General features: G+C 41.7%; 1 protein-coding gene across 12 annotated transcripts in view; it reads left to right on the forward strand.

The window, feature by feature from the left end:
• Positions 1-26,370, forward strand: part of Pard3 (par-3 family cell polarity regulator) — a 557,497-nt gene that overhangs the window by 220,329 nt on the left and 310,798 nt on the right. For all 12 annotated transcript variants that reach the window (XM_021220703.2, XM_021220690.2, XM_021220693.2 and 9 more), the window contains exon 4: positions 21,113-21,291. In XM_021220703.2, the coding sequence (XP_021076362.1) occupies positions 21,113-21,291 (179 nt within the window). The remainder of the gene's footprint in view (positions 1-21,112; positions 21,292-26,370) is intronic.

Consider the following 26,370-nt stretch of genomic DNA (forward strand, 5'->3'; position numbering starts at 1 on the left):
ATTCTGAGTTCCGATCTGTAGGTAAGGCTGAGGAGCTGTGTGCTAGGGAGCCAGGAGGTTCTTTTTTTTTTTTTTTTTTTTTTTTTTTTTTTTTTTTTTTTTCCCCCTCCTCTTTTCTTTTCTCTTTTAAGCTCATAGCCCTGTGTATATGCTTCTTTCTTTTATGTGTGAGACAGGGTCTCAGTGTTGCTCATGCTGGCCTGAGGCTGATTTTGAACTGAATATCCTTTTGCCTCCACCTCTCAAGTGCTAGGATTATAGTTATGGGCTACCATGCCTTTCTGTATGTTTTTGTCTATAGATACATACTTCTAATAAAGTTTAATTAGACATAGTAAGACATTGTCTCAGTTACTGTTCTGTTGCTGTGAAGAGTCCCCACGGCTAAGGCAACTGTCATAGAAGAAAGCATTTAATTGGGGCCTGCCTTGCTTACAGTTTTAGAGGGTTAGTCTGTGTTCGTTGTAGTGGGAAGCTGACAGGCCTTAGCTGAGAGGTTTACATCTTTATCCATAGACATCTGGGTAGGCAGGCAGGGAGAGAAGAGAGAGGGTGCAGACAGACAAAGAGACAGATACAGACTGAGTCTGGTGTGGACTTTTGAAACCTCAAACCCACCCCCAGTGACACACCTCCTTCAACAAGGCCATAGCTCCTAATTCTTCTCAAAGAGTTCCACTTCCTGGTGACTAAACATTAAAAAATAAGAGCCTATCATGGCCATTCTCATTCAAATCACTGCAGATATTAACAGTAATTAGTAATAACAATTGCAATAATGTGATAAGTGATGGTTTGTATATGCTCGGCCCATATTAGGCACTATTAGGAGGTGTGGCCTTGTTGGGGTGGGTGTGGCTTTTTAGAGTGGGTGTGGCCTTGTTACTGTAGGTGTGACCTTGTGGGTGTGGGCTATAAGACCTTCATCCTAGCTGTCTGGAATCTAGTATTCTGCTAGCAGCCTTCAGATGAAGATATAAAATTCTCAGCTCCTCTTGCACCATGCCTGCCTGGATGCTGCCATGTTCTTGCCTTGATGATGATGGACTGAACTGTAAGCCAGCCCACTTAATGCTGTCCTTGTAAGACTTGGCTTGATCATAGTGTCTGTTTATAGCAGTAAAACCCTAACTAAGACACAATGTAACAATATATATGTGACCTTGTATCCTTGTCCATATACCTTGTTGTCCTCCCCTAACCCTCTACATTGATTACTTTCCTCCTTGTTCTGGGGGGGGGGGAGAAGAGTTGACAAAAGACAACTCAAGAAAGGAAGGGCTATATTTTGGCTCACAGGTCAAGGGATGCAGCCCATCAGGGTAGGCAAAGCATGAACGCCCTAATGTGGGGCAACTGGTCCCATTATAGCCGCAGCCTGCAAGCAGAGTGCAATGATCAGCAGTGGGTCTGGTTCTCTAACTCTCAGATGCTGTTATTCCTCCCATCCTGGTGCATATTTACCACTGGAAGGCTTCATCTCCTAAAGATATTGAGTTACTACTGGGGACTTAGTGTCCAAATAGATGATCCAGGAGGTGTGTGTGTGTGTGTGTGTGTGTGTATCATGTCCAAACCACAACAGTACAAACACCCACAGATTGAGTGGGTGTTACTATATTCACGGTTTAACACAGCACTTCTATTGTATGCATGCTGGTATCCATTCATGCACCGAATCATAAATGGTGCTGGATATAATCCCCAGGTTCTCATGCATGCTCAATAAATGTTCCAGTATGATTACCCCCACCCTGCTACATGGACGAAGCCATTGTTCCCCCTGATTGGTGCCTGCCTGTACACCAGTGAAGACTCGGATGAGGTACACAGCTGCTGTGGGGTTGGTCATTTTAAATATGTCAACAAGGAGAACAGAAGCAGTGAGGGCTAATCACAGAGTGCTTCACTTACGCCTTGCTGTATTTATATGAGCGCCACAGAGCCCTGTTTTATGAAAAACAGAATTCTGACCATTGTTATATAATTCTGTTTGATTGGTTAAAAAAAAAAATACTCTGGTTAAAAAGAAAAAAACGTTTGTTCCATTTTTAGCTTGTTTGCATCATTAGAAAAATTCCATGATCATTATTCACTTTTATACTGTGTGAAATTTCAATTAGTAAAATCATGTACAGGCTGCAAATATTGAACGGTGGGCCCTTTCACCATCCTGGTTGGTCTGCGCTTGGCTTTTACTTCCTTGTAGGTCCTATTAGCTCAGTAGCTGGGAATCCTCTGCACTGCTGACCTTTGCCTCAGGGGCCATTCTTTACCTAGTTTAGCCCTTTTGATTTATTAGGCTAGAGAGGAGTTGGCTACATGGGCATTCACTAGCTTTTAAAGAGTGTATGAGTTTCTTGACTTCCGTGACTGCCTTTTGCATCTAATTTTGGGCCTATCTCTAGAGCATGCAGGTTTGTTTTTGTTTTGACTTTTTTTTTTTTTTTTGTAAGCACATGCCCCACCCCACCCTCACCCCCACCCCCCACCTCCCAGAAGAGGCATAAACCCTTGAGGCCAGGAGTTCAAGATTAGTCTCAGCAGCATAGGGACACCATGTTTCAAGAGGAGCAGAAAGAATGCTACCTTTCTTGTTTGTATGCCGACTGGCTCCAAGCTCCATAGTGGCGAAGTACAGGTTCTTCCTCTCAGCTCATGAGACTAGCAGATTGGTGTCCTTGAACAGGAATTGTGAAGGTTCTCGAGGGCAGTATGATCAACCACTCTTCATGTCTGTGGAGACATCACCAGGGTCCCAGGTTATACTAGATCTGTCAGTTTCGCTGACCAAGTTCCTTTAATGTGAATTTATTTTTAAACATGGGAGACTTTCATAATAAGACCTTTCATAGCATGGCATTGTTATATTTTAAATTTTTGTATATTTCTAAGACAACTTTATTTATATGAAATTATAAATTTATATGAAAACTTTATGTCACTTTTTGAGGTATAACTTGGCCTGTGACACCTGTAGTAACAGATGACCCTGAACTTCTGATTCCACAGCATCTGTCTCCCTAGTGCTTATAACCACATGGAAGATGGGTATTAAAGTCAGGGCTTTGAGCATGTTAGGTACCTTACCAGCTGAGCTGTTACCCCCATGCACATGTGCCTTCCTGCATCTGTGTCTTGAATTAATTAGTGCTCCTGCAACAGCTCTGTTAACTTGGACAATTGAGACTTTAAATAGGAAGTACGCTCACTGAAAGCCTGTCTCTGTGGCACTCTAACTTCCCTGTCTTCTGACTCCGGTCACTGTGCATCAGCAATATATATATAATAATATATGTAATATATATTAATGTGTGTGTGTGTGTGTGTGTGTGTGTGTGTGTGTGTGTGTGTAGCCAAATTTGAATCCAAATTCACGGTCTTATGTTTTATTGCTTCCAAGAAGTTTGGTTTGCCTATGAGCTTATATTTGTGGCTGCTATTCCTTACTGGCTTTAAAAAGGAAACAATACAAATAAGTGAGCGAAACAAACAGAGTGTGTTAGAAATGAAGGTCTTTTCAAGCATTTCCTGTGATGGGGACTCGCAGGGTTCTTCCCCTGTGTAAGTAGCAGGGTTTCTATAAGGCCTCTTTGCCTCTCAAAAAGACAAGTAAAAAATTTTGTCGTGTTTGTTTTTAGCCTTTTGTCCAGGTTTGTCTGGGATCGGAGTTCTATACCCTTCAGCTTCCAAAAGCTCGTTTTATTTTATTTTTATTTTTTTTAAAAAAAGATTTATTTATTTTATGTATATGAGTACACTGTAGCTGTACAGATGGTTGTGAGGCATCATGTGGTTGCTGAGAATTTGAATTCAGGACCTCTGCTGGCTCCAGCCCAAAGATTTATTTATTATTATGTGTAAATACACTGTAACTGTCTTCAGACATACCAGAAGAGGGCACCAGATCACATTATGGATGGTTTTGGGCCTCCATGTGGTTGCTGGGATTTGAACTCAAGTCCTTCAGAAGAGCAGACAGTGTTCTTAACTGCTGAGCCATGTCTTCAGCCCAAAGCTCAAATTTTATGTGTGTGCTGCTCAATCTGTGTTACAATTTTGCCATTTGTTTGTTTGTTTGTTTTAAGACAGATTTTTATTGTATTCTATGCTATGTAGTGAAAATTGACTTTGAATTCTGACTCCTTGCTCTTACCTCAGTGCTGGGATTTCAGGTGTGCCATACACACCTGGTTCATTTCAGTACTGGGGATTAAACCCAGGCTTTTTGTGTGTCCTGTTTTGGTAAAAACTTAATGTGTATTACAACTCTTTGTGCCCCTATTCATTGTACCCACATTTTGAGTGTAAAGTTGGTACAGTTGCTTTCTACAGACCATTCCATTTTTGAGGTACCTGGACTAAGTTTAGCACGTATAGGTGAGGGAGGAGGACAGAGGAGGGGTTTGTTAAAGGCGAATGGATGAATAAATTGCTGGTAATGAGATATTCATTGGGTAAAGAAGGCACGGGACACAGTGTCCCAACCAGCACGACTTAGCATCGGCACCGCTTGCCTTCATCATGTCTTTTCAGCGTTGAACATTGCTCCTAACGTAAATGTGACCTGGGACTATAAAGATACGAACTGCATTCTGGGAACGTGTCAGACTTTTCTGATGATTGATCTTTGTGGGCGATTGAATCTACAGAATGGCAGTAGGAGCATTTGCTTCCTCAGCTCCAAGTGGCAGGCTGCAGACTTCTTCCTGATGAGAAGGTGAAGGAGCCTCTTTTCCTTTGGTTGCTCATATCTTGTGATTTCACTGTTATGTCAATAAAATATTTAACTCCCCCCCCCCCCATTTAATTGAGTGGCTCTGTGTTGGTCCGAAGTGGGTTCCTTTGCTGGTGTGCTCCGCACGGTTCTCATGATTAAGTTTTAAGGAGCTGAGCACTGTCGCGTCTCAATAGACGCTCTCTTTGCTCTTTTAGGAAGGCAAACATGAAAGGAATGTGGTTTGTCAAAACATTGTCTAATCTTTGCAGATCTATTCCATTTGGGGCATGATAATTCATAACCACACTTTGCTTTAGAGAAGTTGTGAAATCTGAGGTTTCAAAGGGTTTTGAGTTTGGGGACATTTTTCCATCAAAGAAGAGTAGCATTCTCTGGGTGCCCTGCCTCCTGTGCATTGTGGGATTGGTAATTGAAAGGCAATTGCTTGGAATACATTAATTCTAATTAACTTTTCAGCATGCACTTTTAAATCTACTCCTTCCTGACATGTTAGAGTCAGTGTACATATTATTATATTATTGTCATTATTATTATTTCAAATAGGTCTCATACTTCCCTGGTTGGCCTTAGACTTGCTGTGTAGCCACAGATGGCCTTGAACTCCCTCCTTCTCTTCAATTCTCAGGTAACAGGCCTGTACCACCCACTCAGTTTAAGTGGTGCTTGGAATCAAACCAAGGACTTGGGCATGTGAGGCGAGCGCTCTACCAACTGAGGCTCATCCCCAGCCTTATCTTCTGCTAATTGTGATACATCAAAGTTTACAGTCTAATATATATGTAGCTGATGTGCTACAAACCCAGAAATGCTGTTAGTTGATGAACAGTTGTATTAGTTATATTCTTCATTTGTTTGTTTGTTTGTTTTTGTTTGTTTATGATAAAATACTATGGCTCTATAGGTAGGGCAAGGCATAGTAGCCGTCAGCTATAGCAGGAAGCTAGAGAGCAAATATCCATTCAGATGTAGGAGGCAGAGAGAGAGAGAGAAAGACAGAGAGACACATGTGAGACCACCCCCCCCACACTTATACACAGAGAGGAAGAGAGAAACAGAGAGAGACAGATACACTCACAATCATACTTACAGACACACAGAGAGATAGACATACATATACATACACAGACACACACACACACTCATATTCAGAGAAACAGAGAGACAGGCACATTCTCTTACACACACACACACACACACACATACAGAGAGAGAGAGAGAGAGAGAGAGAGAGAGAGAGAGAGAGAGAGAGAGAGAAACAGATATACACACATGAGGGGAGACAGAAGAGGGAAGGAGAGAGAGACACACACATACATACAAACAGAGGGATAGACAAACACACATACTCAGAGAGAAACAGAGAGGCAGACAGACTTACACACATACATACACACACAGAGAGAGACAGACAGATATACAGAGACAGGGAGGGAGGGAGGGAGGGAGGGAGAGAGAGAGAGAGAGAGAGAGAGAGAGAGAGAGAGAGAGAGAGAGAGAGAGAGAGAGAGAGAGAACATAATCTGAAAATGGGGCAGGGTAATAAACCCTCAAAATGAACCCTAGGTGACGTGCTTTTTCCAGCAGTCCTGATCCTGAACCGTCTCCTCAAATACCTGGAGAGCAAGGGTTCCAATACCCCCAACTATGGAGGACATTGCTTAATCAAACCACATTATATACTGATATCTGAAATAACAAGTCTTTTGTAAAATTAAAAAGGAAAAACTGCGGGAAATGTAAATGTAAGAAGTTAAGTTAAAGCTATGCAAAAAGGGGCAATTTTACCCATATCAGATCAGATGTGGATCTTGACATCAGCCACACCAGCTCATAGGGATGGGAGAAAATCCAATACATTTCATTAATAGCATGCTTTGTCAGGCCCCTGTAGATCTGCATGGATTCTAGCCCCCATAACAGTCCTCTGGACTCTTAGGGTACACTTCTTTTCCTTTAAAGCTACAGTCTCAGTATGCAGGCCAGGTTACCACTGATTTTGTATCTATAGCTTGGACTGGCCTAAAATTTGGAATTCTGCCTCCATTTCCATAGGGTTTCCATTAAAAGTCTATGCCACCAAGCCCAGCTCAGAGTTTTAATTAATTACAGTGTTGTTTAAATTTTCTTTAAGACGACTTTGTGTGGCGTATGGATAAAGTATGGTGACCCTCCTCTGCTGTGCTTTGTAACCAGTAAGATAGCCTAGAGAGCTGGATATAAAACAAACCAACAGAGACAGCGTGTCCAAATGAACCGAAGTTAATGTGCTCACCAGTATATGTGCTTCTGCTTCTGAGAACTCACTTTTCTCACAAGTTAGCAGCTTGATCCATGGCAGCTCCCAGCCTTCAGTCATTTTGGCTTTTATATGTGAGCAAGCATATATGAAAGGGGGAACACATACATGTGAAAACAGGCACCCAGGTCAGGATTGCACACCAATCACAGGGAAACCCAGACTACAGGGTTGCACACGGATCACTGGAAGGGACACCCAGGTCAGGGTTGCACACCATTCTTGAGCTATTAGCACCATCCACACAATGCTTGTGGACTACCACTGGGAAAGAATTGCAACATTTTTCCCTTGCTTTATTTGGTATATATAATAGAAACAAAATTTTTTCTTACTTTACTGTTTATTATTATTATTTACATTCTACGTTTGTTTCCTTAATTTACCAACCATCAAGAGGTGAATTATCAGAAAAACAATTTTGTAGTATTTGACTGCAGCTACTAAATTGATGGCTTTGACTGAATTATTGGATAAATTTCACCCAAGTTTCTAAATTAATGAAGTGTGTCTCTGAGAAAGTTGGTTGGGTTATAATAGCATTTCATAGGACTGCAGTACCATTCAGTGTAGGTTGAGAACTTTCCTTACACATTTCTTATTCTAGAAAAGGCGCTCCTGCCATAGAGGTAAGACCTTACATTAGCTACACAGTATATAGTGTTTCCAATATTCTTTTCTCAAGATTATCTGTCAAAAGTTCAAGGACTATAAAGAAAGTGTCAAGTTGCCTAGAACGTAGTACCCATCTCATCAGCAGAATTACAGACCAGCCCTCTCTGATTCTGCTCTAAAAGTCACAAGCTAAGAGGTTTGCGAGGTTGAATCAGGTGCCCTCTGTGTTATGGAGGAAAAGACCAGGAGGCAAGGGAGGACAGCCAACTGTTTTTGAGGAAAGTTGTACTGTTACTTTTCTCACTGCTGTGTGGAGACACCTCACAGAAGCAACTTAAGGGAGGAGTGGTTCCTTCTGGATTAGTTTGGCCCGGTACAGTCTATCACAGTAGGGTGTGTGTTCACAGGAGCTTGCCTCTGCAGTTGGGAAGCAGAGAGATATATATCCTGGTATTCACTGTCTTCTTTTCATTCAGTACACGATGCTAGCTTAGAGGAAGGTCCCACTCACACTTAAGGTAGGTCTTTCTGCTTCAGTTAACTTAATCTAGAAGCTTGCTTGCAGACATGCCCAGAGGTTCCTCTCCAAGCTGATTAGAGACCTTGTCAAGTAGATAATGAATTTAACCATTACAAAGGGCTTTCCTTTTGAATGAAGACCTAAGCATGCATAGGGTCCTCTGTGTGCCCCTGAGATGCCCAGAGGCTCTATCTAAACTACAGTCTCCTCACTCTGGGCGATTCTTCCTGTGGTGACTGTCAGCTCATCCTTGCTATAGGGAAATAAGGAGGCATATTAGAAATCTGTACTAATGTAGATAAATTTCATAAAATCAGACAAGATTGATGACTGACCCTACTTAATTCAGAATAAAGGAAGGGAATCTAATTTTTCTATTCCTCCACACCCCGTTTACTATGCGATGAAAATGGCATTATCTTTTGAATCATTTCCAATGAAATGATTTTCAATATTGTTGTCTTTGTGACATTTGAACAATTAGAATGCATTTCTTAAGCCTACTAGAAATGCCACAATGCTTTTTCTTGTTTTCGATTTTTTTTCCCCCTGGTGGTTCTTTCTGTTTGTTGCCTAGGAAACCACTATTGGGTTGAATTCTTTTTTGCTTGGTTGTCAGGCTGCCAGAGTGATAGGTAAAGTTGTTTAGATTTACTGGTGTAAAACTGCTACTTAAATATTAGAAATATTTCATCAATATTAAAGCGCTTTATCTCTCCAATTAGAGAGCGGCCAGCTCTGATACACTCAGCATATTAAGCAGAGGCTGTTAACTGCTAGGATTGTGATTGGAACTTTATTTTGAAGCAGATTTATGATAACATTTGTATTATCACAGTGGGTTAGTGCTAAATATAGCACCTTGATAAAATCATATGTAAATGTTTGTTTATTTCTCTGGGGAGTCTAGATATGAGCCATGATTTCCCAAAGTGTGAATGTAAACATAAAATATGTCACAAAAATTCCATTAGATGTTAGAAAATTTAGATTCTCCTCTGTTCCCTGTATTCTTTTTTTTTTTCTTTAAAAATTATATTCATTTTATTTTATGTGTAAGTATTTTTGCTTGCATGTATGGACACTGTGGACATGCTTAGCACCCACAGACATCAGAAGAAGGCATCAGACACCCTGGTGTTCAAGCTGCAGGTGACTATGAACTACCATGTGGGTGCTGCGAGTTGAACTTGGGTCCTCTGCAAGAGCAACAAGTGCTCTTAACCACTGAGCCATCTCTGCACCTCCTCTCCCTGAATTCCTTAAGGATTTCCTCTTTAAAGTTTCAAAGTGAAGTTGAAAGAAACGGAGCCACCTTTGATCGTGTCCTGTATGGTGTGATAAGAAGTTAATACAATTGAGAGTATCAAACCATAGTTTTGAGATTATGTTTTCATCGTGCTAAGTTAGCTGGGCTACAGAATTACCAGAGTCTTAAATTCAGAGAGACATGTATCTGAACAGTATAGTCATCATTATCCTCTCATAGCCTCTGAGCTTGAACTAAGGCCAAAGGGACTTGAGTGAAATAAGTCCTTAGAGTGGCTTCTGTGTGGGGGCAGTCTTGCTACTCGGGGCAGAATCTAATGACTTGCTATCATTGAGCTATGATTCCCCAAAGTATCAATATAAACATAAAATGTGTCACAAACATTCCATTAGATGTTAGAAAATTCTTGTGTAAACACAGAATTTTAGATCCACTGTAAACCTTTGGCATTGGAATCTGCGTTCTTAGCTGGATTTCCAGGCTTGATCTGTAGTGTATGTCAGCATATTGGATGCTCACTAGGGATGACCACAGTACTTGTGAGAACATGCCTGGACTCACCATACATTAAATCTTTAGTCATCTAGGTATTGCCCTGAAGCCAAACATTTCATGAAATATGCTCAGATCCTCTTTATGACAAACTAATGAAACACACACACACACACACACACACACACACACACACACACACACACAGGACAGGTTCCTTTCCTTCAGTATGACACTCCTCCTTCATCAAGTCTCCTAGCAAGACAATAGACCTCTGTTGTTTCTCAGCTTTACCTAATAGGGAACTATTTCATTCTTAATTCTTTCCCATGAACCTCCTTTCTGTCAAGAATGTGTACAGATATTCAAGCCCCAGTTGGGCCATGTGCGGAACAAGTGTCTGTCTTTCCTATTCTGTTACTATGGGGTCTGCTGAAATGTGTTTGCTATATGGCTGCCCTATGGTGACAAGGACTCCTGTGCTAGGAATTTGTGAACAAGGTATAGGTTCAGGCCCTAGATTCTGATCCCACCCTTGTTGGATGGGGGCCCATCTTTGTTCTGATGACTGAGACATGAATTCATCTCTACAGTCACTTGGACATTAACTCTAGTCAGGAGTTCTTATTCTTCTCACGCCAAACTTCCATACCTCTAAAATGGGAAGAATAACTTTAGCTATTTTCTTAGTCTTGCTCTGAGGAATTCCTATTAGCGTGTTAAAGTTCACTCACCTTCTTAACCATAGTGTTTAGTCAGTGTCAGTGTCCTTACCCATGACTGCCTGCTATAGATGCAAAGGATGTATTAACACGTCCATTACTCCTCCCTTAGGGAGAAAAATGACTGCATTAGATTATCAGTGAGCCCTTTCTACCCATTGAAGGTAATACACATAGACATGCAGCCATATGCTTCAGGACCATGAAGCCTTGCTCACGGCATGGAGCAGCCGCCTGGTGCCAAACAAGCTTATTACCAAACAGCATGTACGTGGTGCCACCGTGAGGAGCTGATCCAAAAGTGGAACGTGCACGATAGGAACACAGACAGCGTGTGTCCCGTTCTCCACTTTATAAACTGGTGCTTCCTTTCCCATCATCCCTTATGCCATTTATGCCGATCCCTTGGTGACATAGTGTGTAGTGGGTTTTTTTTTTTTTTTGTAATCCCTTTCTCCTCACTGAAATCTGTTGGCCCCCAGCAGCTAGTCGAGTGACTAGTGTATAGTGCGTCCTCAGGTTTCCTTAGCGGAGATTCATTTTTAAGACAAAAATTCCATCTGTGACCGCAATAAAGTGTAGAGATTTGGGCTGGAGTGTATTGCTCTGCATTTGCCTAAGCAGGTTTGAAGCCTAGAGTCCATCCCAGCGCCACGAAAATAAATTAACCCAGTCACAATAACAACAGAAAGAGACGCAGATGCCACACACTGGAGATTTAAGTTAAGTCTGTCTTCATGAAGCAGTTGATAAGCATGTGAGTAGAATCATTCTAGAACCAGATGTCGATGGTGGCACCTGCTGCACCCTTTGATAGAAAATCAAGTAGTGAATGTTGTGGATCATTAGTCCCTAGGTGAGGGGAGTTGTTACTTGGTCCGAGAACGTTGAAGGTCAGAGGTTAGAATAATAAAGGATAGGAAAGTAATGCCTCTCAAAAGTTAGCCTGACAGTTAGTGAAGTCTGCAAGTCCTTAATAAGATAACAGAAGACAAATGGCCAAGGGGAGCGCATGGGCCTCTCTCTCTGTTAGTCAATAGTCAATGGCAAGTTTTGAGAGACAAATTCCTTGTCAGATATAATTGAACGTTTTCAACTTTGATTACAAAGCTGTTGACCTGAAATGGTAAACTTGTGGGGATATGAGGGACTTGATTCAGAGAGTGTAAAATTCTTAGCGGGAGTGTCGGCTTTCACCTGAGGTATGTGGTGCTCAGGTACTGCTGTAGGGGACTCGGCTGTGCATGAAGGGACAGCAATGACAACATAATAGGAGAGACAATAAGAAGAAAAGACTCTGTTTCTGGGATTCCATCTATTCTTGGTAGTGTTTGAACTAGCAATTCATTCCTTTTTCTTACCAAGGAGAGAGAGAGAAAAAAAAAAAAACAACCACCTTGGGCTACCAATAGGGGTCATTTTCTTCTTAGATAAAGAGATTGACCTTATAATCTAGACAGTGGGTATAAAAAGAGATAGCTGGAAGCCACATTTATTCATACGTTTAATTTATAAGCCAGCATTTTCGCAAACATTTCCAAGTACCATTTTCTGTGCCGGAGGAAGAATTCAATAATGAAGATGAGCTCTAACTGGAGTATTTCATATGAGGACAACTTCCATTCGGCCGAGGGAACCTCTTAGAGAGGGTGGACCTGGGAATACCTGTGACATTGGTGCCTTCCAGGCAAGTGTTCAGCTACATTTGGGCATGAGCGGTGTTCAGACCTGTCCTCGAAAAATACCACAACTCGCCTCAAAAGGAATGAAGAGATGGTTCATTAGGAAGCCAAATGTGAATGACTGTGGTCCAAGAATACATATTCAGGTCACTCCAAATTCTTTGTTCCAACATGGTAACACTTTCATGATGTTCTATAGTAACAGAACAAAGAAAGTTATATAGATCAAGGCACTTTTCAAACACAGTGCTGGAAATCCAGGTGGGCAGGTTACAGCAAAGGGAGAGGTCTCAGCAGCAGGCCTTAGATGCTGCTTTGAGGATATTCTTAGTCTTTGCATTGGTCTAGTGGTCTGTTAATACATTTCACACGACTTACTTAATAGTCACAAGGATGTTAGGTCACACACAGAGATGGGCAGTAAGTACCTGTTTGGTGGCTAGGATAGCCCAGGGACCTGCAATTTAGTTAATTAATTAAATTAGTTAATTTAATTAATTTAGCTCTGGACCCGCAATAATCTAGCTCTCCACAGCCATCGATGTTCTGATCAGCCAGTCAGCCTTTGTATAGAAGGGTCAACATGGGAAGGATTTTTTCCCCCTGGGAACTCAGATAATACATCCTAGAATGCATAGATGAGGATTTATTTTAATATTGTTGTGGAATGACCAGACCACGAATGCTGGGCCCTGGTGTTTGACTGGTGGTTTAGAAATGCTTACCAATGGATTAAAAAAACAAACAAACAAACAAAAAAAAAACCCAACCTCTCGGAGTGTTATTGTAAATTAAGCAGAAAGCAACGGACTTTCCTTATTCATATCTTTTTGAGCTTTGGAATGATCTCCATGCAGGGCCTGGTGGTGGAACTGCCAGTCGGCGTAGGGCTAAGCCCCAGACCATAACAAGTTACGGAAAATTATTCCCTGGCTTGGTTTGTTGCATGTTCAAGGAGGGTAGGTTTTGTAGCATGGCTTGTGTTAACAACTTGACTCTTCCCGAGGTGGGCTGTGTCTCTGGGAACTGTGCAGTGGCTCTGGAGATGGGAGAAGTGGTTGCATGTAGAGTAATTGTGCCGTTTGTATAGCAAATTCCGTTAGAAACCTTGTGGCTCTATGCTATTTTTAGATTTGATTAAATACCTTGCCAGCTTAGGCAGGGCTTTTTGGAACAAGTTTATTCATCGCCTCAAGTGGTTAAATAATACATGAGTCGATGGAAGGACTGAGAGAAACAGCATTTGATGCAGTAAGGGGGAGGAAGTTGAAGTTTAACTTAATGCTTGTATCTCCCATTTAGCATTTGCTCTGGCACCTTATTAGATTTACCCTTTCTTCACTTTATTTAAAAAGCACGTTACCTAGGAAAACAAATCAATATTTATAGCACACTAGTAACACAGAGAGTCCGGAATCTTGGGCTGATGGTTTATTGCTCCTTTAGCCCTTCTTCAAAGCAATGGTGACATCAAACAGCCTGCACAGCTGTCCCGGGCCAGTTCCACTGCACATCCCTCTGAGTTGCAGCCGGGAGCTTAATTATTAAAGATTCCCATCTTTGAATTTTCTTTTTAATGTCCTAGAGGCTAGACTTTGAACATCTATATATTAAATAAATCAGAAGTGCTGCTCGGTTGGAAAGTTTCATTATCGTGTTTTTAAACACTTCTGTTTTTTCTAAAATTAGGGCTGAGGAATTTCAACAGATAAGAACCACCTGTATTATTGCTAGTAATTGTAACAGGCATAGTGTACATGAGATTATTAGTGATGTTGTAGCAGGCCACCAGTCCAGGGTCACTCTGTAAGCTGTACAAGGCTTCTGATGGTTAGAGTTTAAAATCGCTTTGACTAGAGCGTTTCAATGAGTTGTTACCTAGGTCGGGTTGGGCTATGGGGATGTCTGTGGGGGAGGAAATTATGTAGATTAACAGAGTTCAGTAGGAGAACCGAGTCCTTGGCGTTGGTAGAAGCATCCATCAGGCAGGAAATGCAGTCTTCCTGAATGGAGAACGCGAGCTGAGCGCTTGTTCCCTACTCCAGCCTGGGTATGGTGTGATCCACTGACTCCTGATTTTACCACCCTGACTCCTCCCACAGTGGTGGACCGTGAAATGGAGTTGTGAGCCAAATACCTTCTCTCTGAAGTTGCCTCTGTCAGGGTGCTCTGTCACAGCAACAGGAAATGAAACTAAAAAGATTGCTGCATCGTATTTTACTTCATCTTCCATGGCTAGGATAGAATGGTATTCTGTGTGTGACACTAAGTTCTGTTGCTATGAGGAGAGACAGCGAACCTCTCAAGCATGGGACTTAACCACAAGTCTAGATATTTATCATCATCACTTTCATTAAGACCTTGTCTGCTTGCTCAGAGGCCATCCCCCCACCCCCAACCCTGTTCAACTTGTAGCTAACTTTGAAACTGTGCTTAAAGCTTTTGGTATTTGCAAGCTGTAATGCTTGCAGTGTTGCAACATATTTGGAGGTTCCTATGAATGTGTTTATACTTTGACATATTGCTAGATGGTTATCAGCTCTGTTAGGAAGAGGTCTGATGGAGGATCCTAGGGAGGGCAGTAGACATGTATGAGGTCACATGTTTGCTCCTCAGGGTATCAGTTCAGCTGTCAGGGTGGTCTCTGGTTTTACCAGTTAGTTAGGAATTACGCCTTAGAAAGGGAACTAATTCCAGGGTAGTGATTCTTAGACTCTGACTCATGGGTCCTTATAAGTTACTGTCACCATTTCAGGGGGGGGGGGGGCAGAGGGTAACACATTTTCATTATTGTTAAGATCTATCCCCTGGGCTGAGTGGAGCATCAGCTACCATGAGTGAGGCTGTGGTCTCAGTCCCCAGCCTGAGGTCATAAGGAGCCCTCATTGAATTGTTTACTTGCCTCACAGGTGGGTTGGGGCAGTCTGAAGGTAACTTGCTGGCCACTACTCATGTGGCAGCATGTGCTTTGTTTCCCCCTTAGACTCACTTGAAAAAAGAGCCCTGCTTGTTACTCAGTGAACCAGGGCAAGCCATTACTTCAATCTGACTCTAAGTACACAGATGGTAAGTGGTAGAATGAGAAGCATAAAATATCTCAGCTGTCTCAAAAACAAAAACAAAAACAAAAAACAAAACAAAACAAAACAAAAAAACAAAAAAACCCTGCTAGGAGATGGCTTGATCAAGAACCTTTTAGATTTCATTTAGTGTGTGGGTAGGGGTGTGTGTGTGCATGCATGTGCACACAGGTCAGAGGTTGATGTTGGATGTCATCATCCTTATTTTTAGACAGATTCTCTCGCTGAACCTGAACTCACCATTTCTGGCTAGGTTGGCTGGTCAGAGTGCCCAAGGGATCCATTTCTCTCGGCTTTCCCAGCACCGGGAGACTCTTGCTTTCACAGCAAATGTTTAACTCACAGGCCCTGTAACATTACTTTTACTTTTAAAAAGGGCAGAAGGTTCTTGGATGTTCGGAATTCGGTGTCTGATGACAGAAGCCCATCAAACACGCACAGCAATTGACAGTGTTTGTTGCCAAATATGGAATTCAACCTAACGGTGAAAAGCAAGTTTTGGAAACTCACACCCACTGTGAGCGTGACTGACAGCTTCCCAACCCATAATGTGCTCCCGTTGACAGCTTCCCACCCCATAACTCATTCCCAATGAGATCAGTAGAGACGTTAACATATGTGATTTTTCTGATAGGAAAGAAAATGTGTCAACATTGGGAAGATTGGCCTAGCTCAATAACTAATATTTTCCAGATGACTAAAGCTACAGAATTTTTTGTAAGTAGATAGTCCATTAAAAGTGTGAGATAGACAAGCAGATTTTAACATAATGGAAAAGTTCACACCCATGTTGCATCTGACCTTTGAGAAACAGCTATTCCTCAAGTATGGAGAGGAATCTCCACAATTATCTCAGAAGGCAATTAAAATAAGATCTTTCCTCCAGCTCCACAGTTATTATACTGCTTTTCTTCTGTACATTTCCATTTTGCAGCAGTAGTGCCTGCAGAAGCAGATATGGGATCCAGGTGTCTTCTATTGTATAAAACACAAAGCAGTGGCTGTCTTCTCTGTTATCATGTGCATTACTTTTTGTAAAATCATTGTCATAAACTTAAATTGTTATGGAGAATGTAGTGGGCTTATTATTGTCACTAAAAATGAAAAAAAATTCAGTAAATATTTAGCATTTTTTCATTTCATGTATTAAATAGTAACCACCCTGGACCATAAGCTGCACAAAACCACAGCTGCTTGAGGGCTCATTCACTTTTTTGTTGCTACTGTTTTGTTACATTGTATAGCCCTGGTACGGCCTTGAGATCACTGTGGCCTCAAACTCACAGATCATCTTACCTTGCCTCTGCCTCTGCCTCTGCCTCTGCCTCTGCCTCTGCCTCTGCCTCTGCCTCTGCCTCTGCCTCTNTCTGCCTCTGCCTCTGCCTCTGCCTCTGCCTCTGCCTCTGCCTCTGCCTCTGCCTCTGCCTCTGCCTCTGCCTCTGCCTCTGCCTCTGCCTCTGCCTCCTCTGCCTCCTCTGCCTCCTCTGCCTCTGCCTCTGCCTCTGCCTCTGCATTAATTGCATACATCACACCTGGCCCTTACTTTTTGGATGAGGTCAGATCCTGAGGTAAATGTTTTAAGAACCACACCAGTCTCAGCCTGTTCATCTGTGCTGTCTCGTATCACCAAACCACTCATGTGTGTACCCAGTAGGGCCCTTTTCTTCTCTCTTATCACATTTTTGGGATGTAGATGTGTACTGTTACAATCTGCATTTATAATTAGTATACTGTTTGTCTCCTCCCTGAAATGAAGAGGCCATCAGTTGAGTATGTAGCTTTAAGATTGTATGGTTTTGCTTTGAAGACAACATTCCTCTCCTTAATAATGGATAGCAACATTTATAGTCATAGGTAGAAATTCAATGCTTTTTCTGATACATTGCTGAATAACAACTTACTGATTTCTGTGGTCACTGAGCCCTGGCTTAGGAGCCTGGGCTGTCATCTGGAACACTGATCTGTGACCACAACTGGCTGTTCCTGTTGTCTTTTTGAGCCCAGCTTATCTGTGAAATAAGTCACATGCTTCTCTATTGTGACTAGTATAGAACTCACATTTAACAATAAAATTATTCAGACCCTCAAAGGGAAGTCATTGCTTCTAATACACTATTTCTAAACCTTTGTGTTTGTGTAAGCTGAATAAAAAATGCCTTATAATTTTTATGCAGCTACAAAACCAAGAAAGGAAAAAAAAAAAAAACAACCCAGTAAACTTCCAAGTGCACATGGCTGTAGTGAGAGACAACCAGTCTCTGCTGGATCTGACTTTGTGTGAATGCAGAGCCGCACTGGAGACTCGTTTTTTCATAATTATTGTGTATATTTGTGGAGTGCAATGTTATAATGCTCTGCATATGTTATGTGCATTGATGTATGTGCACACACGCAGTGTAAATAGCATCTGCATCTTCTCCAACATCCTTCATTTATTTGTGTTGGGAGTGTTTGGGATCCTTTACTTTTGCTATTTTGAAATAAACAATAAATGATTCTTGGCTGCAGCTACCAGAGCACATTCCATTTTCTGGTTGTCTTCATACCTGCTTCCTCTTCCTCCTCCCCTTTCTGGCCTTCAAGAGCAGCTTCTTCCGATTCTTCCTGTGAATGAGATGGTTGGCTACTTTTCTGTGTGTCTGGATTACTTCAGTCACCCTAATGTTGGAGTCACTTTCCATTTCAGGACAGTGGATGCCACTTTTGTGTTGTGATGATCCAGTTCTACAGCCCCTTAAGCCTTTGAAACCTGTTTTGTCTTCGTTTTGTTTTTGTTTTTTGCCATAACGTACGTACACGCATGCATTACTTATGGGTCAGGGGAATGGAAAAGTATATAGTGTAAGATTACAGCATTAACTTAGGGTGTAAAAGTTGAATACATGAAAAAGCAGAGGCCTATAAAGTTGCTTGTCCTTTTATAGTCAGGTTAGACAAACAGGCAGAGTGCACAGTAGGGGGGCAGTCTCGAGCCTTAAGTGACCTCACTGTGTATTTTTAACTTTGACTGTGAGGTCCAATAAAAGTTCAAATTCCTTAGACTATAAGGTATAGTTTCACAATAATGCATTGCCACAAAGATGTGAATTTCCTTTGTTTCAGGTTAACAGGTCAACATAACACTCATGTTTAGGCAGAAATGACAGTTCCAGGTAATGGGGTAATAGAATCATGTGTGTGATGTGTTCCTCCCACTGTGTTGATACGGGCAAGCAAGTTCAGTGAAATTATAAAGTCCGAGTCTGCTGTGAGATGGAATGTTACTTTCTGTGGTCATTTTTGTGGCAGGTAATGGGTACAGGTTTTAGCCTTTATGGCTGTGCCCCCGGTAAAGACCTTTTGTGAGCCAGTGTAGTATTTATACTCACACGCTGGAAGCTGGGGAGGGATATTGGTACCAAGACCTGGTTAAGAAATGGAAAACCCAGAAACCCCAGAGCTGACATTATCCAAAACAGACATCATTGTAACCCTTAGGGCTAGTCTAGTCCATTAATTTGGGGAATAATTTTGTTTCCTTCTGGTAAGGACTTTCCTTATAATATTAGTATACATCGATCTTATGCACCTGCCACTAAAGTGACTGTGTAGTTCCTAATCATTTCTTTTATTTATATATTCATGGGGTCTTGTAGAGTCCAGGCCAGCCCCCAACTCCTTGTGGCCAAAGATGATATTGACCTTCTGATTCTCCTGCCTCCGCTCCACAAGGGCTGGGATTACAGGCGTGTGTTATTACTCTATCAGTGGAGCTAAATTCCTAGCATCTATTTAATTTTTTATTGCAAAATTTAAGTACTAGCAGCTGTCACAGGTAATTTATACACTTAAAAAAATCAGAATTACCTCCCCTAATTTCCACGTATGTGTTCCTCTTATTAAATTGGCTGTGGCTACAACCATTGTTAAACCAGCGAGTGGTTCTTTTTTGCTTGGGTAGTGTTGCCCAGCTTGTGGTACTGTTACCAAGTTTTCACGGTGTAGATGCAAATGTTAAGTTTGTCGTTTCCATGGTTGGCTTGTTTGTGGGCTTTGATTGGGTTGAAAGTGAGCTTCCTGCTTCCTGTAACTGTTTTGTTAGACATCCTATGGGTTTTGTTTTGTTGTTGTTCTTGCTGTTGGTATTGATTGTTTTCTCAAGAAAAAAGGTCTCACTCACCATGTAGCCCTGGCTATCCTGAAACTCAATATGTAGACTTCGCTGGCCTCAAACTCAGAAATCCACCTGCTTCTGTCTCCCAAGTGCTGGGGTTAAAGATATTTGCATGCATTTGTTGGAGTTATTTAAGGTAACGATTAAAAACTTGTATCCTAGGTTTCTCCTCCGCGGTGGATTGACATGGTTCGATGATAGTGGCCTGAATCTGTTGCAGATTGAATTACCACAGTTAACTATAGATAGATTCTAATCTGCGTGAATATGCTATTATGATAGTCTTTCATGGAGTGGGTTATATGAGCATATAGAGGAGTCTCCTCTGTGCTCATGTGCACTCTCAAGATCATTCAATATACTCAGTTTCTCTCCTTGTTGTCACAATAGCCTAACAGAAGCAAACTAAGGAAGTGCTTATTTTGCCTTACAAGTGTGAGGGTTTACCATGTTGAGAAGCTGGGCAGCAGCAGTGAGAGGCAGCTGGTCACGTGGGCTTCACAGTCAGGAAGCAGTGCTGACTGAAAGTGGGTGCCCCACTCACTTTCTCCAAGACTCCATCTACGATGCCACCCACTTTTGGAGTGCCTTTTCCCTTTTCATTTAAACCTTTCTGGATACATCGTCAGAGGCATGCCCAGAGGTATCTCCTAGACGAATCTACATCTACTCGGTGTACGTAAGATGTAAGATGATTGTGAATCATCTTAAAGAGAAGCAGTTACTGTGTGCTTTCCATTTTCCTGAACGACTTTATTAAAGGGTTCCCTTTAGCACAATTCCTTAGTAGACTATCTAAGCATTTTTCTAAATTCTACCTTACTAATTCTGTAGATGCAGTTAAAAGTTAGATGAAATAATTGTTTTCTTTTTGTTGTTGTTGTTAATTGTCCTACATGGCGTTTAGGATATTTTATCTAGGCATACTGGTAAATAAGAGCAGTATAGATAGTTGCTTTGAGTTTGCTACTTATCACACACCAGGCACTGGCTCTTATTTAGACCCTGTAGTTCTCTTGACAAGCAGGATGTTATTTCATCATCATTCCAGGAGCAGGGGGCTAGAGGTAGAGGACAGCCGGCCTTCTTGACTAAGTAACCAGTGGTGAAACCCAAATACCAGACCAGGCAGCTTTGTTCAGAGCTAAACCCCTACTTCATCTCCCTCACCACCAGGACTTTTGAAGCCCCAGTAGAAACTGTCTCAGAGTGCCCACTCCTTGGATCTTTTTAAAAGCATTACTTGGGATAGCAAGACTGCTCCGCAGATAAAGGCTCTTGCCTCCAAGTCTAAAGATCTGAACGCAATCCTAGGATCCCACATGATAGGAGACACTCGATTAGGGTAAGCTGTTTACCAACCTCCACACGTGTGCTGTGGCACAGACACACCCACCTACATACACAGGCATGCAATAAATAAATGTGATTAAACTTTAAATTACAAAATTAAAAAAAAATATTAGTGTTTGGATCAAATGCATCTATCCCAACATGGTTGTTCATTTCTGCTAAGTCCAATCCCCTCTTTGTGTGTGTAGATATGCCTCTTCATGTCCGCCGGAGCAGCGATCCAGCTTTAACTGGCCTTTCCACTTCCATCAGTGATAACAACTTTTCCTCAGAGGAGCCCTCCAGGAAAAATCCCACCCGCTGGTCCACAACAGCTGGCTTTCTCAAGCAGAACACCGCTGGAAGTCCCAAAACCTGTGACAGGAAGGTAAACACCTCCACTGATTTCTGTAACCCTTGGCTTCTTCTGACCTTGATGCCAGTCAAGTGTGGCCATGTGCTCCTTGGGCATATGCTGTGGCCCTGTGTGAGCATTAGTGATTTTCTCATCCATGCATAGAGACACTAATGTTTAGTTTGTTTGAATTTTCTGATGAAATTCAGTGTTATGTATTAAGTATGGCCCCGTCTGTGGATCCATGTTTTGAAATGATATTATATCCGTAGGATTAAAAAGGTAGCCCCACCCCTTTCTCATCCATATGTCCCTCCCCTTTCAACTTCCTCAGTTCCAGGGATGGGAGCCAAGGCCTTAACACTTCAGGGAAGTTCTTTAATGCTGATCTATAAAAACAGCTGATGAAGAAAAACGCAAACACAAAGCGTTCCCAAGAAAGCACCTTTCCTTCTTTGTTTCTGGGTTTTTCTCTTCTCTCTTCCTAGGTATTCCTTCTTCCTGCTTTTTGTATGATCTTCTGGAGATATTTTATGCACAAATGAGCAGAACCCTACATTGGTTGAGAAAATGTATCTAAAAACTGAGAACATCATAGGCCCAGAAGCATAAAAGCACAATTTGTGTGTTTTAATCTGTTTCTTTCATCATTTAACCCATATTTTCCTTTGTTCAGAGTGGAAGTGCGCTGTCTGGTCATAGTGCAACTTGCTCTTTTGACCTCAGTTACTTAGCCCAATAAATACACTTCAGTCTATTGACCTTGTTTTCAGTGCCCTTGATCACCCAGTCCTACAGAACTCTACCCTCCCATTCTGCTATGTCGCTAATCTCTTAACAAACTTTAAGCCATGTTTTCATTTTTCATGGGTATATCTCCAGAACAAGAGTCTATGAATGTGTTTTACTGTAGCCAGTAATTTCACACAGCATGGCATGAGAAACGTGAAGGTGTTAGCACACAGTACCAGTCACAGAAATATCAAAGTGGGCGTAGCTTGCGATTATTATATTGCATTGACTTACTCTTTGCATTTCTGTAAAAGTTCCTAGTGAAGTTTCTTTTAATCGTGTTTTACATTCCAATAAACTCTTGTCTTTATTAGTATTAGTTCAAGTGAAAATAAAAACCTTGGGATACACACACACACACACACACACACACACACACACACACATATATATATATATATATATATATATATATATATATATATATAAAATAAGAAGAATTAGGCAAGTGGTATAGTTCTGAGGCAGGGCTGTTACATGGCTTCAGCCCCCAGCACAATGACAATGTAATAATAAAAACCAACATGATTCTTAAAGGGCAAATGTAGAAGGAAATGTTGCTTTGGGTTGTTGGTACCTGTGGATTTAGCTGTTAGCCTTACTCTCAAAGACTCTCTAAGGAACCGCATGAGGTTGCCTTCTCATTTAGGGCAGCCTGAGCCTGCGAGGACTTGAAGTGAACTGTCCAAAGAAGCAAACACATCCCTGAATACACCTCCTGGCATTTAATATTTGTCAGAATTCACTTCTATAAGTATTTACAAATTTATAAGTTAATGAAGTTTATAGTTAAAAAATATCTAAATTTCATCCATTCACGGTTGGCAGGCTAGTTGTGTGAGTGTCACAGGGTTTCTGTTGGTAAATCCGTATCTTTGGCACTCGAGTTAGGTGTAATCTGCTTTTCTCATATTTGAAACATGAAAGGCCTTAATACTTAGAACTATTGGGAAATTTCCCACCACTAGATTCAGACCGGCAGAATCATTTGTATGCAGACTCTTACTCGCTAAGGCTCCAGGGAGCCATCATCCTCCTTCCCACTTCTGCGGCAGAGCATGGCATGCAAGGGGCATATTGAGACGCTTAGAATAATTAACCAAATGCACTTCTGCCTTTGTAGTAAATAATATGTATCTGTCATGGCGAAACACCTGGGAAGCCAGGAGAATAGGATAGTGTAAAGTCTCCAGCATGGAGATGTCAATAGTGGGTAGCCACCCACCCCAGACAGCCTTTTATCAGATCTCATAGCCAAGAGGCATTAGACTTGATTAGAATTTGGTTGGTGGTACTGTGAATGAACACACACACACACACACACACACACACACACACACACACACACGCCCTCCTGTGTTGGCTCTTCATACCTGCATATTCAGTATTTCCACATTTTTCTTCTACTACAAAGATTTTTCTATTTGAATTTTATTAGAGAACATTTTTAAACAATGAAATATTCCACTGTACAGTGTACTTTGATTTACGATCCTTTCTCAGACATTTATTTATCTTTTCTCACATTGTACATATCCATATTGGTACACAACCTTGAATATAATACTGTCTTTCTTAGAAATGGTGACATGCCCAACAAGCCTTTTCTTTACCACACAGAAGAGTACTTAGTGTTGCACATGGCCACACTCCCCAAAGCGAAGACCTGGATCGATACTCACCCCTAGATAACATTGTGTCCTCACAGGTGATACATAGAGGTAGTGGGTAACATTGTGTTCCTCTTGTTTAACGTCTCAATTATTAATTTACTAATCTTGTCTAAATTATATACTGGGGACTGGCGAGATTACCCAGTGGTTAGGAGTACTAACTGCTCTTACAGAGGACCCAGGTTTGACTTCTGTCACCCACATGGTGGCTCTCAACTGGAGTCTGGTAAATTATAGTTGCAGTAGATTCGATGCCTTTTTCTGACCTCCATGGGTACAGATATATGGGTGGTACACAGAAATGTATGCAGGCAAAACACCAATACACATAAAATAAAAATAATTTAAATTATATGGCATTAGTACTATAAAACATTTTCATATCTCAATCAATAATCTACCTACCTACCTACCTACAAGTAGGAGGAGGCACTTAGCAGAGCCTACTAGCAGGCAGTTGAGTCGGTAAGACTACACTGTCACAGTGTGGCATGAAAGCAGAGGTCTCCCACGGTATATTGATACATCCATGAGTCATTTACCTCCTCCCTCAGAAATTAAATAGCAGTAGATTTAGCATGAAACTACGAGTTGGCAAATTTCCAAGAAAAACTCTTATCCAATTAGTGGAGGCGAAAGAGAGAGGAAATAAAAACACCTCACTCTGCTCTCTACGGCTTTTTAAGAATCTATTGATCTTTGGGGGGGGAGACAGAGACAGAGACAGTGAGTTTTGAATGCTTCTTACCCTTTAGCTTTCTTATTTCTGCTTAGTGGCTATGCTGGGTATTCTTTCCTTTTTATTATTATTAGATATTTTCTTTATTTACATTTCAAATGTTATCCCCTTTCCTGGTTTCCCCTCCAAAACCCCCCATCCCCTGGCCCCTCCTCCTGCTCACCAACCCATCCATTCCCGCTTCCTGGTCCTGGCATTCCCCTACACTGGGGCATAGAGCCTTCACAGGACCAAGGGCCTCTCCTCCCATTGATGACTGACTAGGCCATCCTCTGCTACATATGCATCTGGAGCCATGAGTCCCTGTATGTGTATTCTTTGTTTGGTGGTTTAGTCCCTGGGAGCTCTGGGGCTACTGGTTGGTTCATACTGTTGTTCCTCTTATGGGGCTGCAAACCCCTTCAGCTCCTTGGGTCCTTTTTCTAGCTCCTCCATTGGGGACTCTGTGCTCAGTCTAATGGTTTGCTGAGAATATCCACCTCTGTATTTGTCAGGCACTGGTAGAGTCAAGAGACAGCTTTATTAGGCTTCTGTCTGGAAGCACTTATTGGCATTCACAATAGTATCTGGGTTTGGTGTCTGTATATGGGATGGATCCCCAGGTGGGGCAGTCTCTGGAAGACTTCCTGACACATTTAGCCACTTGAAGAGGAGATTTCTAAGTTAGGCCCCTGCTACCTCTTTTTCTTCTTTAAGAAATTGGGGGGGGGAGAGGGGAGAGGGGAGAGGGGAGGCTGGGCGCTCTCAACCTCCTCAGAGGAGAAAGGAAGGGGCGAATGGCTGCTTGTGGACGTTGTACATCGTGGTGCGGAGCCTAGTGCGCACCACGATGTACAACGTCCACAAGCAGTGGAACATATATTTGCTTTTGTGACATTTAGCTTCTTTTCATACTTGGATTATACACTTAATCATTTTCAAATTCAAATCAATTAAAATTAACTTATTTTATTAGCTCAACCTCTTTCCAATGAGAGATCCTGTGGGCAGTGTCTGAGGACAGGACAAGGGGACAAGGCAAACAAAGTTGACCTCTGCCCTCCACCCATGAGAATCTGCATATATTCAAATCCATTCCTATACACAAGCATGAATACGCATGCACTTGTACACACATACATAAAACATAATATCTTAGTACTCTTGAGCAGCTGGCTATGAAGAAGAATCTGTTCTTTGGTTATCAGTGAGCTCAGTTTAGGGGAAGGTGCTATAGCAATCCCCAAACCATCTTAACCCACCCTCATGACAACAGACCCAGATCTTAGTCTGCTGTTTGCAACATTTGTAACATTTTTGTTTGTTTGTTTGTTTCCTGCTGAAGTGGTCTAGACCTATGAGTTCCCCTCTGCTTTATGTATCAAAAGACTTTTAATTCAACTCAGTGCCACTAGGAGCTTTTAGTTAGTGATGGTTATAGTCATCAGGACACTAGCCTGACAAGTACTGAGCTCACCTGGTCCCACCATCAGCCCTATTTCATTTGTCTCCTTGCTACATTTAGGATAGAACCCGCTTCCGTGCACTTCAAACCATATAATTTGTACTTAAAATTATGAAGTTTAAAGGTGCTCTGGGATATGATACTTTACCATATATCAAGTAAAAATTCAGATTGAAGCTGAGTCTTTCAGGAATACCTCCAGAGCCTCATTAGGCTCAAAGGAATGTGAGTTAGCTACACCAGCTTTCTTAGAAGACCATGAAATAATACCAGGTAGACAATACCGACTTTGAAATTCTCAGTCTTTAACCATTTCCAAATATCTTGGCCTTATATCATCTTTAAAAACTGGCTTTTGTGTTAAACTTGCTGATTTAACTTGTAAATTTAACTGTTTTATGTCACGGAGTTAGATCCAGCCATTAATAGCCCCACCAAAGAGCACCCTCCGTGTGGCTCATCTC

This window comes from Mus pahari, chromosome 20 (genome assembly GCF_900095145.1).
Source record: "Mus pahari chromosome 20, PAHARI_EIJ_v1.1, whole genome shotgun sequence".
In the NCBI taxonomy this organism is placed as follows: Eukaryota; Metazoa; Chordata; class Mammalia; order Rodentia; family Muridae; genus Mus; species Mus pahari.